Source organism: Chrysemys picta, chromosome 15 (assembly GCF_011386835.1).
Source record: "Chrysemys picta bellii isolate R12L10 chromosome 15, ASM1138683v2, whole genome shotgun sequence".
In the NCBI taxonomy this organism is placed as follows: Eukaryota; Metazoa; Chordata; order Testudines; family Emydidae; genus Chrysemys; species Chrysemys picta.
In genome coordinates, this window is record NC_088805.1 from 2,969,247 (window position 1) to 2,981,435 (window position 12,189).

The 12,189-nt window shown below is 62.6% G+C and overlaps 1 protein-coding gene across 6 annotated transcripts in view; it reads right to left on the bottom strand.

Annotated features, from left to right (window-relative positions):
* The window catches only part of RASAL1 (RAS protein activator like 1), a 126,845-nt gene that overhangs the window by 52,442 nt on the left and 62,214 nt on the right, over positions 1–12,189 (bottom strand). For all 6 annotated transcript variants that reach the window (XM_065568229.1, XM_065568230.1, XM_065568233.1 and 3 more), the window contains 3 exons: positions 9,657–9,745; positions 6,877–6,994; positions 1,216–1,369 (listed from right to left, as the gene is read on the bottom strand). In XM_065568229.1, the coding sequence (XP_065424301.1) occupies positions 1,216–1,369; positions 6,877–6,994; positions 9,657–9,745 (361 nt within the window). The remainder of the gene's footprint in view (positions 1–1,215; positions 1,370–6,876; positions 6,995–9,656; positions 9,746–12,189) is intronic.

Consider the following 12,189-nt stretch of genomic DNA (forward strand, 5'->3'; position numbering starts at 1 on the left):
CACCGGTATCCAGGGTCATGGAGACCTTAGACGCCGATCCCCACCGGTATCCAGGGTCACGGAGACCTTAGACGCCAATCCCCACCGGTATCCAGGGCCACGGGATACCTTAGACGCTGATCCCCACCGGTATCCAGGGCCTGGGGTACCTCGGACGCCGATCCCCACCGGTATCCATGGCCAGGGGTACCTTGGACGCCGATCCCCACCGGTATCCAAGGCCATGGGGACCTTAGACGCCGATCCCCACCGGTATCCAGGGCCAGGGGTACCTTTGACACATATTGACCCTTTGCTCTCCTTGCCCCACTGAGTTTCAATGTGGATACCTATCTCTTATGCTGCTGCCCCAAACCTCCCCATTTCCAGTTCCCAAATGTTGCCAAGTGTCAGAACCCATGTTTGATCAGAGCATTTCTGGCCCATATCCCATTCTCCTGCCACCTCCTGCCTCCAAAACAGGCAGCCTGGGGTTTCCATGGAAACACAATGGTACATTAGGACCAAAAGAAGGATGCTACGGTGAGTAGAGGAGCCAATCAGGGAGTTATGCCAGGAAACCCAGGTGACTGGCTCCCAGTTTGAAGCAAGGTCTATTTGTGGCCTGGAACGGTTGGAAGGGGGCAGGAGATCTTGGTAGCTGCCCCCCACCCACCACCACCACTCCCCAGCCGCCATGTGACTGCAGACTTGAGATCAGGAGAGGGAGAAGGCCCTGCCCTTTGGATAGAGGGGGTGGGAGTTCCTGCCCCCCAAGGCCAGTCTGAATTCAGAAGCTTGTCTCAGTGTCGGAGGATGGGCTCACTTCAGGCCCAAGAGATGAGTGCCCAGGGAAATGCGCAGGGGGAGGCAGGTACCACCGGTACCATCGCTGACTGGGACTAGTGTCACTGGTACCTCGGTATCGATACTAACTGGTACCTGGGTGCTGGGCAAGGTGTGGAAAATGGGCTCAACGAGTGTTCAATTACCCCCCATCCCCCGGATTTTCCTGGTCTAGGTGTGGCACAGGAGAACCCCCCCCCCCAACACCAGGCAAGTAGCAGCGGGTGCCCTCCATATGGAGCACTCCAGATCACTTTTGGAGCTCCCTCAGTCCAGGCCCTGGCACTCCACAGCAATGCCCAGTGTCATGAGCTTTGCCAATGATGAGCAGGCCCCTGGGGAAGGCACTGGGCCAGGCTCTTGCCACCAGGCCTGTGGGGCAGCACTTACTGGTCTTTGTCACCTCCCGCAGGTTGAGGTAGTCCAGGAAGGGCACCGCCAGGCCCTGTCCCAGGAAGATCTTCACCAGCTTCGTGGCCACATCCTGCCGGCTCTCCACCGAGCTGATCTCCTCCAGCAAGGCCAGCGGGCTGACGTCCTCCTCCTGCCACACAGCAGAGCAGCGATGCTGTCTGGCCAGCATGCATCTGCCCCAGCCAGGGAGACCCCCAGAGTCCCCTCACCAGAGCCCTCTCTGCCCCACACCAAGAGGGGCCCCTTTGCATCTCCCGACCCCAGAGCCCTCTCTGCCCCACACCAAGAGGGGCCCCTCTGCATCCACTGACCCCAGAGCCCTCTCTGCCCCACTCCAAGAGGGGCCCCTCTGCATCCCCCAACTCCAGAGCTCTCTCTGCTCCACACCAAGAGGGGCCCCTCTGCATCCCCCAACTCCAGAGCTCTCTCTGCCCCACACCAAGAGGGGCCCCTCTGCATCCCCCGACTCCAGAGCTCTCTCTGCCCCACACCAAGAGGGGCCCCTCTGCATCCCCCGACCCCAGAGCTCTCTCTGCCCCACACCAAGAGGGGCCCCTCTGCCCCACACAGGGAGATCCTCTCTTCCCCCCGGACCCACTGTCCCCCCACACACCACGAGGGTCTGTCTCTGGCCCCATCCCAGGAGGCCCGGAAGCTTTCAGACAGGTGTGGGGTGCAGCGGGGATGGAAGCTGACAGGCCATTCCGATCGCATGGCCAGGCTGAACCTGCAGGACCACAGGCTCAGCGGAGCACCCCGCCCCTTCCCCAGTTCCCTGCCCCTCTGCAGCAGAGCCAGTCCCTTACCCCAAGGCCCTGGACAGGACCCTGCCTACAGCTCCAGCCTGGGCTCCTCCTACTCCTGGCACCAGTGGCGTAGCCAGGTTCTAAGAGCAGGGGGAGCAAACATAAAAAAGCAGGCAAAAAAGCCACCACCTGCGTGGCAGGGGAGGGAGCCGCGGGCCCGCAATCCCCAACCGGTCGGAGCACTGGGGGGAGGGCGGCGAGCCCGCCGCGGCCGCCGCTCTACCCGGCGGCCAGAGCGGCAGGAGGAGGGCGGAGAGCCCGGCCGGGGCTCTCCGCTTTCCCCAGCGGCCAGAGCACTGGGGGGAGGGTGGAGAGCCCCCGGCGGCCAGAGCGCCGGGAGGAGGGTGGAGAGCCCGGACGGGGCTCTCCGCTTTCCCCAGCGGCCAGAGCGCCGGGAGGAGGGTGGAGAGCCCGGACGGGGCTCTCCAATCTCCCCGGCGGCCAGAGTGCCGGGGGGAGGGCGGCGAGCCCCCGACGACCGGAGCACCAGGGGGAGGGCGGAGAGCCCCCAGCGGCCAGAGCGCTGGGGGGAGGGCGGCGAGCCCAGCTAGGGCCCCGCTCTGCCCGACTGGCTGGAGCGCTGGGGGGAGGGCGGCGAGCCCGCTGTGGCTCCGCTCTCCCCGGTGGCGGGAACGCCGCGGGGAGGGCGGCGAGCCCAGTCGCGGCCCCGCTCTCGGGCCGGAGCGCCCCGCCGCCCCCCTCCAGGCGCCGCCCCAAGCAGGTGCTTGGTGGGCTGGTGCCTGGAGCCGGCCCTGTAAAAAAGGTGCCCCCTGGCTCCTCCGGCCATGCCATGCCCCCCCTTGGCTGGCTCCTCTGGCCACACTGTGGCCATGCTACGCCCCCCTCGCTCCTCCGGCCGCGCTGCCCCCCCATGGCTGTAGAGGAAGGCTGGCAGAGGACAGGGGATTGAGGGAAGGGATGTAGCGGGAGGGTGGCAGGGGACAGGGGGTTTGAGGGGAGGTGAAGGGGAGAATGTGGAGGGAGGGGGACAGGGGGTTTGACTTGAGGGGAGGTGGAGGGGAGGATGTGGAGAGGGGGGGACGGGGGTTTGACTTGAGGGGAGGTGAAGGGGAGGATGTGGATAGAGGGGGACAGGGGGTTTGACTTGAGGGGAGGTGGAGGGGAGGATGTAGGGAGGGTGGCAGAGGATGGGGGTACGAGGGGAGGTGAAGGGGAGAATGTGGAGGGAGGGGGACAGGGGGTTTGACTTGAGGGGAGGTGAAGGGGAGGATGTGGAGAGAGGGGGACAGGGGGTTTGACTTGAGGGGAGGTGGAGGGGAAGATGTGGAGAGAGGGGGACAGGGGGTTTGACTTGAGGAGGTGGAGGGGAAGATGTGGAGAGAGGGGGACAGGGGGTTTGACTTGAGGGGAGGTGGAGGGGAAGATGTGGAGGGAGGGGGACGGGGGTTTGACTTGAGGGGAGGTGGAGGGGAAGATGTGGAGGGAGGGGGACGGGGGTTTGACTTGAGGGGAGGTGGAGGGGAGGATGTAGGGAGGGGTGGCAGAGGATGGGGGTACGAGGGGAGGTGTAGGGGAGGGAAAGGCAGGGGCATGGGGTACATGGGAGGGGTACACGGGATATGGAGCTTGGGGAGGGGTTACCGGGGATGGGAGTGCCAGGCTCAGCCAGGCGCTACCCCTTGGCAGCGAGCCCCGCCAGGCGCGGTCCGAGCGAGCTGCAGCCCGGCTCACCCGCTCAGCCCGGGGGTGCTGCCCTGCCTGGGGCTGTTGGCGGAGCCTGGCTGTGGGCGGGTCGCGCCGACAGGCCGCGCGGGACGGGGGAAGCGCTCTCCCCTCCTCGGCGGAGCTTTATTCCAGTGAGCTGAGGGCGGCGCCGAGGCTCCTGCTGGGAGTGACCGGCCGTGGGTCCGCCCGGTGTGGCTGCCGCGAAGAGGTGGCAGAGACCCTCCCTGCCCCGGGGGCGCCCCGGGACCTGGTCAGTGCATCAAAGTTGTCTGCAGGGGGGGAGTTGCGGGCCGCCATGCTGCGCCCCCCTCGCTCCTCCGGCCGTGCCGCCCCCTCCCCATGGTCCTCCCGGCGTGCTGCCCTCCCTTGCCTACAGGAGCCCAGCACCGCTGGACAGACCAAGCTTCAGAGCGGAGCGTGGGCTCCGCTTTTGGAAAATGTGCTAAGGGGAAGCAGCTGCTTCCCCTGCACCCCACTAGCTACGCTACTGCCTGGCACCCCCTCCACCTTCCCCTGGGACGAGCGCCCGCCTGCTGCCAGCTAACGCCTGCCCCTCCTGAAACTGCCTCCTGCCCGCAGCAGCGCTCTCCCTTCCTCCCATGGCTTGCAGGGCAGGGCAGAGGGCACATCTCACCCCCTGGCTGGGGTAGCCCTGGGTGAGGCCAGGGTGCAACAGAGGTGTATGATCCCGATGTGTCCTACTGGCTTCTGGGCAGCCCAGCATCACGCCAGCAGGAGGCTCCATCACCTCCGAGGGCACCCGGCATCCAGGAAGCTGGCTGGCCAGTGGGCAGCCCCAGAGCCAGGGCTGAAGCCTGTTGCTGGCAGGACACAGGGTAGTGGCTTGAGGAGCACACCCAGGGGCTGTGCCACTGTTACCCCTGCACTGCACGGCCCCTAGGGCTGGGCTGGGCTTGTCACTGAGCCTGGCTCGCAGCACCTGGCAGTCTGAGGAGAGCTGGCTGCTGTACTCAGTACCTGGGCGTGCCCCGGAGCCCAGCCACCAAGGGCTGGAGCCTGCAGAGCGAGCCCAGGTCGGGAGCACCTAGAGCTCTGGCCTCCAGCACACGGCCTGCACTCCCAGCAGGCTAGAGGGGACTGGCGTCTCAGAGAGCTCACAGCCCCCCGAGGCTGCCCCGTCACTGACTGGCTGCTGCATCGCCAGAGGGGTGTCATGACTCTCCAGGGCACGGGTGGGGCCAGCGAAATCAGAACAGCCCGTGGAGAAATCGTGGCTGGGGGCAAGCCCAGACTCACTGCCAGGGCCGGCTCCAGGCACCAGCTTAACAAGCAGGTGCTTGGGGCGGCCAAGGGAGAGGGGCGGCATCTGTGGCAATTCGGGGGCGGCAGGTCCCTTGCTCCCTCTAGGAGCGAAGGACCCACCACTGAACTGACGCCGCCGATCGTGGCTTTTTTTTTTTTTGGCTTGGGGCAGCAGAAATGCTGGAGCCGGCCCTGCTCACTGCCACTGGCTATTGAACCTCCTGCACCATCTCTGCCACCTGCCCTGTGCTGCTGTCCTAACAACCCAGCGTCAATAGCAACTCACGGACCAGACCCCGCCCCCCCCGCTCACCCTGACGGCCCCCAGTCCCAACAGGCCCTGGCCAGAGGCAGTGACACGCAGCCGGTGACCAGCCATCCAGGCAGGGCCTCAGCTGCCAGCCACTGCGGCTTCAAAGCATTGACACGTCAAAAGTTTGCGTGCACACACACGCGCATGTGCACACACCCGCACACACACACACATGTCCACGTGCACATGCACATAGGCTGGGGGACAGCTGCTCTCTGCTTGAATCTTCATTCAGATTAACATGCCTGTTGGGTGCTACCCCACTCCTGCGGAGCCATCTGGGGAGATGCCGTTGCAAAGGTCCCCGGGCAGCGCTGGTGGGTGGCTCAGTGCTACCAGGGCTCCACAGGGATGACAAAGGACAGATTGTTGCAGGTCCCAGAAGGACGTGATGAAGTGCAGGCTAAGGAGGAAATGCTGCAGGCCTGCAGGGCAGAGGCACTGCTATAGAGGGCTCAGGCACAACTGCTGGGTGGGGTGATCAGGTGTCTGGTTGAAAAGGGACCCTGGCGGCGCCGGTCAGCACCGCCGACCAGGCCATGAAAAGCCCAGTCGGCAGTGCTGAGGGGGAAGGCAGGCTAGTCCCTACCTGTTCTGGGGCACCACCCTACGCCTAAGAAGTGGCCAACAGGTCCGGCTCCTAGGCGGAGGGGCCACGGAGCTCCGCACGCTGCCTGGGCACTGGCTCCACGCTGGAGCTGGGGGGGCGGTGCCTGCAGGTGAGAGCAGCGCACGCCATGGAGCCCTCCTTGGGCCTCAGGAATGCCAGACACCGCAGACAGGGAAGGGACAGCAGCTCAGAGCCTGCACCCCCAGCCCAGAGCCCATACCCCCTCCTGCACCTCAACCCCCCAACCCTGAGCTCCCCCAAACCTGGAGCCCCCTCCTGCACCCTGGAGCCCGTACCACCAGCCCAGAGCCCCCCCCACATCCTGAACCCCTCATACCCAGCCCCACCCCAGAGCCCTCACCCCCTCCCCACCCCACCCCCTGCCTCAACCCGCAGCCCCCTCCCACACTCTGAATCCCTCTGCCCCATCCCCCAGCTTGGAGCCTCCTCCTGCACCCTAACACCCTCATTCCTGGCCCCACCCCAGAGCCCGCACCCCCAGCTGGAGCCCTCAACCCCCCCGCACCACAACCCCCTGTCCCAGCCCAGTGAAAGTGAGTGAGGGTGGGGGAGAGCGAGCCACCGAGGGAGGGGGAATGTAGTGAGTGGGGGGCGGGGCCTCGGGGAAGGGGGTGGGACTAGGGTGTTCGGTTTTGTGCGATTAGAAAGTTGGCAACCCTACTGCTGGGGGACAGACACTGCAGCAGCAAGGAACTGTTCACATCCCCCTGGTGGCATGAGTGAGGGGCCTGGGAACTAGAAAGTAAACTGAGGCTGCCCACTGCTTCCCCTCCTCCATCCATCTCCCACACCCCCCATTCTCCTCCTTCCCGCATCTCCCCCATCCCGGCCCTGCCATTCGCCCCCAACCTTCCTCCTCGAATGTGCTGTCCGCATGTGGTTTGGACGCAGACATGGTCAGGTGGCCGTGCACAACGAGCTAGGCGGCTGGTACCCACCTCGGCAGGGCACAGGATGGATTCCACCAGGAGCTCAATCAGGGGCTGGTAGTACATGGAGGGCAGGATCCGGTCCTCAGCCAGTCGGACTTTCAGCCGCAGAGCCCCCAGCTTTCCTCTGCAATGACACCCGAGACACCACCCACGTGGGCAAGCGTGCGTGGAATGAGTTCAAACCAGCACGTGCAACCTGGTTCTAGCCAGCTCAGTCCTCCAGCACAGCAACCAGAACCTACAGCTAGTACCAACAAAATCCCAGAGCCAAGAACTCCCAAGATGAGCCTGATCCTCCTTAACCTCTCCCCCCTGCTGCTCTCCTTTCCTTCCAGCCCAGTGGCATGGGGTAAAACCTCAGCCTTCCCCTGGCAGGGCGGTGCCTATTGCGATCAGCGCCCCGCCCAGCACCACCCCGTGGCACTGGTGTGCTCCTGTCCCACCACTGCTCTGCCTCGGCACGGGCCCTGTGCTTGAATCACGCTGGCGTCAGCGCATCCAGCGACCTTTCCAGCCATCCGGCCAAGCCTTCCAAGCTCCTATTTCAAGGCAGGCTGAATGGCAATACGGGGAGCGGTCACCCAGAGCTGGAATATTGCAGCACATTACAGACATGGGCAGCAGGTTCTATGGGCCTGTGGTGCCTGGGGACCAGGAATACTCTTGGTGCCCAGGCACCTCGGCCCTGCCTTCCACCCCCGGGCGCCCCCGCACGGCCCCCAGGCCATTTAATACAGCCCAGGGCACCCACTCACCACTGGAAGCGCAGTGGAGCTGAGCGGCTTCCTGCCTGCTCGCTTCACGTGGCTGCCAGCCCCTCTGTGGCCCCTGGGTGGGGTGTCTCGCCCCAAGCGCCCCAGCGGCCAATGGGAAGCTGTGGGGGCAGTGGCTGGGGTAGCAGCGTGCGAAGACCCCCAGCCTGCCCTGCCTAGGAACCCCAGGTAAGCGCTGCATCCCCCCACCCCCTCCCAGAGCCTGCACCCCCACCCCTTTCCCACACACCCCTCCTGCCCCCAAACTCCATCCCAGAGCCTGCACCCCCTCCCTCCGCACCCCGTCCCACCCTCACACCCCCTCCTGCCCCCAAAGTCTCTCCCAGAGCCTGCACCCCCTCCCTCCGCACCCCGTCCCACCCTCACACCCCCTCCTGCACCCAAATGCCCTCCCAGAGCCTGCACCCCTCACCCCTCCTACCTTGCCCCTTGCCCCAGCCCAGAGCCTACACCTAAACTCTGTTCCAGAGCCTGCACCCCCTCCCTCCACCCGCTCCCATCCCCAAACTCCCTCCCAGAGCCTGCACCCCCAGCCCGGAGCCTGAACCCAAACTCTGTCCCAGAGCCTGCACACCTCATCCCCTGCCCTAGCCCAGAGCCTGCACCCAGCACCCAAACTCCATCCCAGAGCCTGCACTCCACCACCTTCCCACACACCTTCTCCTGCCCCCAAACTCCATCCCAGAGCCTGCACCCCACCACCTTCCCACAAACCCTCTCCTGCCCCCAAACTCCATCCCAGAGCTTGCACCCAAACTCCATCCCAGAGCCTGCACCCCACCGCCTTCCTACACACCCTCTCCTGCCCCCAAACTCCATCCCAGAGCCTGCACCCCACCGCCTTCCTACACACCCTCTCCTGCCCCCAGGCTCTGTCTCAGAGCCTGCACCCCACCGCCTTCCTACACACCCTCTCCTGCCCCCAAACTCCATCCCAGAGCCTGCACCCCACCGCCTTCCCACACACCCTCTCCTGCCCCCAAACTCCATCCCAGAGCCTGCACCCCACCGCCTTCCTACACACCCTCTCCTGCCCCCAGGCTCTGTCTCAGAGCCTGCACCCTAGATCCCCTCCCCCACCCAAACTCCCTCCCAGAGCCCAACCTCTCGCCTGTCCTGCACCCAAACTCCCTCCGAGCCTGCACCCCAATCCCCTGCCCCAGCCCAGGGCCTGCACCCCAGACCTCCTCCCCCCACCCAAACTCCCTCCCGGAGCCTTAGTCAGGTGGGGGGCGGAGTATGGGGGCAGCGGGCTCTGGGCGTTCTGGGCACCACCAAAATTTCTACAAACCTGCTGCCCCGATTACAGAGTATCCCTCTGCTGCCCCAGTGCCTCCTGTGCCTGATCCACGCCCAGACTCAAAGCCCCCAGTCTCCACGGGCTCATCCTAGAGCTCGCGAGGGGCCTGTTGGTGCTGGGAGGGAAGCGAGAGCCCCAGTACTCTAGTTCTGGGCACTTTGCTTTTGTGTTACTATAGCCCAAGGGACCCGGGCAGGGAATAAAATGGCCATGTTAACTCCATTTAAAGACAGCCCCTTAACCCCTTCAGCACCCTGCAGATCTCAGTGCACATACGGGAAGGTGGCAAGGGGTGACCTGGTGGATGAACAAACCTCTCCCGACTGCCTTTGAGGAAGGGCAGCATCACTAAACCTCCTTTTTCAGTTGGGGAAACTGAGGCACAGAGCAGGGGCCCGACATGCAAGTCAATAACAGAGCTGGGAATAGAACGCAGGAATCCTGAACCCCAGCCCCCCGACCTAAGCACTAGACACACCACCACTCCCCGCTGGAAATGGAACCCAGGAGTCCTGAACCCCCACCCCCTGACCTGAGCACTAGACACACCACCACTCCCCGCTGGAAATGGAACCCAGGAGTCCTGACTCTCAGCGCCTGGTGTAACCACTGCTCCATGCTCCCCTCCCAGAGCTGGGACTAGGAGCCGTGCTCATGCCTTCTCTTCCCTCCAGGGGTTACTGATGGCCCCTAGCTCAAGGCTGACTGTTTACCCAGCATCCTCCTCAGCAGTGGGGAAGGGCAGGAGCCTGAACCAGCCTTTGGCAGGGGATCTCTGAAGGGCGTCCAGAGAGAACTCAACCTGTGTGGGACACAAAGAGAGGGACAGTGAGGGGGCAAGAACTGCCAGCAGGGGGCAGTACTGCAGTGTCGGGGGAACCTCTTCCCATTGTCCCAGCCCCTGGCGATATAGGGGGGAAACTCCGGCCCCCACATTAGCTGCCAGTGTGGTTCATCCCCAGGCCGTTTCCCTGCCAGACTCTGAGAGCACTTCCAGCTTCACGCTGCAGTGGCTCTGCCCCAGAACCCCTCCAGCCCTGTTCTCCAGCCCCGGGCCCCTCTGGGGAGCCGACGTGCTCTAGCCCCGGGCCCCTCTGCTGAGCCAACGTGCTCCAGCCCTGGGCCCCTCTGGGGAGCCGACGTGCTCCAGCCCCGGGCCCCTCTGGGGAGCCGACGTGCTCCAGCCCCGGGCCCCTCTGGGGAGCCGACGTGCTCCAGCCCCGGGCCCCTCTGGGGAGCCGACGTGCTCCAGCCCCGGGCCCCTCTGCCGAGCCGACGTGCTCCAGCCCTGGGCCCCTCTGCTGAGCCGACGTGCTCCAGCCCTGGGCCTCTCTGCCGAGCCAACGTGCTCCAGCCCCGGGCTCCTCTGGGGAGCCGACGTGCTCCAGCCCCGGCCCCCTCTGCCGAGCCGACGTGCTCCAGCCCCGGGCCCCTCTGGGGAGCCGATGTGCTCCAGCCCTGGAAGCAGGAGGCTGAATGGATTCCACCCTCCACTTATACTCCCCCTACCCCACAGCACCAAAACAGGGGATCCCCAAATTTAAACGGGGCTTGTTTACCAGGTCAGGCATGCAGATCTCCCTGCAGCGGCTCCTGGGGCTGAAGGGACCTAAACCCAGCAAGACGCACAGTAGGGCCCAGACACAGGCCGAGGGCTCCCCGCCTGGCACCAGGCTCTACACCACCTTCCCTTGCTGAGCTGCTCAGATACCTAGAAACCGCGGCTGCCAGCCGCAAACTGCTCCATGCCCCTTGGAGTCTGTCTACACCTGGCAGCTGTGATAGATCCCCTAGCCTCTTTGGGGGCCCAGGCACCAGAGGGGGCAGGAGGGCAGAGGCACCCACAAGCGCAAGCACACGCACCAAGAACAGTTGCAAAACCTTTTCCTTTCACAAAGCTGTTAAGCCCTGTGACGTTATTGACCATATAGATCATCGGTGCAACCACTGTTATATATTTGCAGCAAATATTGTACAAAGGTTGCCGTGTGAGGTGTCTATGGAAAGGTTATGATTTGCTGATTATGATCATGCTATCTGAATGGGTGTGTCATGTTTGTATTTGAAGTTATGAATATTGGCTATGTACTTGTATATCAATGTCTTTGATTCTAAGTAGCCTCAGTGAAGCATTTGGTCAGCTTCTTGAGAAGGGACTAGTCTCAGTAAGGGCCCAATCAAGAAACACTTAATTGACAATGGACTTTGGCAGACGCCAATCCACATCTGAGCTGTCCTGGGAACATTCAAACTAACATGTAAACAATGGCGTCGGCCTGTAAAGAACTGAGTCATGCATGGACATGTGACTTGCCCATGTGACGCCAACCTCCATCTTGCTATGATCTTGCACAGGAGAACCAAGGGGTTTCCACCCACAAGAGAAAGCCTATAAAAGGCAGCTGCATCTTTTATAATTTTTTTTTATAAATGGAGATATCCCATCTCCTAGAACTGGAAGGGACCTTGAAAGGTCATCGAGTCCAGCCCCCTGCCTTCACTAGCAGGACCAATTACTGATTTTGCCCCAGATCCCTAAATGGCCCCCTCAAGGATTGAACTCACAACCCTAGGTATAGCAGGCCAATGCTCAAACCACTGAGCTATCCCTCCCCCAGATCGCCTCCATCTTGTCTTCAATCCTGCTTCTTGCCTCTGGAGGGACTTTGCTACAAACTGAAGCTCTGAACAAAGGACTGAATGACCCATCCCAGTTGTGGATGTATTCCAGAGACTTGATTTGAACCTGCAGTTTATTCCATCACTGCTACAAGCCTGAATCAAGAACTTTGCCATTACTGTATGTAATTGATTCCATTTAACCAATTCTAGCTCTAATCTATATCTTTTTTTCCTTTTATGAATAAACCTTTAGATTTTAGATTCTATAGGATTGGCAACAGCGTGATTTGTGAGTAAGATCTGACTTGTATATTGACCTGGGTCTGGGGCTTGGTTCTTTGGGATCGGGAGAACCTTTTACTGGGGTATTGGTTTTCATAACCATTCATCCCCATAACGAGTGGCACTGATGGTGATACTGGGAAACTGGAGTGTCTAAGGGCATTGCTTGTGTGACTTGTGGCTAGTCAGTGGGGTAAAACCGAAGTCCTCTCTGTTTGGCAGGTTTGGTTTGCCTTGGTGTGCAAAGGAACCCCAACCTGGGGCTGTGACTGCCCTGCTCCGAGCAATTTGTCCTGAACTGACACTCTCAGAAGTGTCCCACTAAAGGCAGCATCGTTGCAA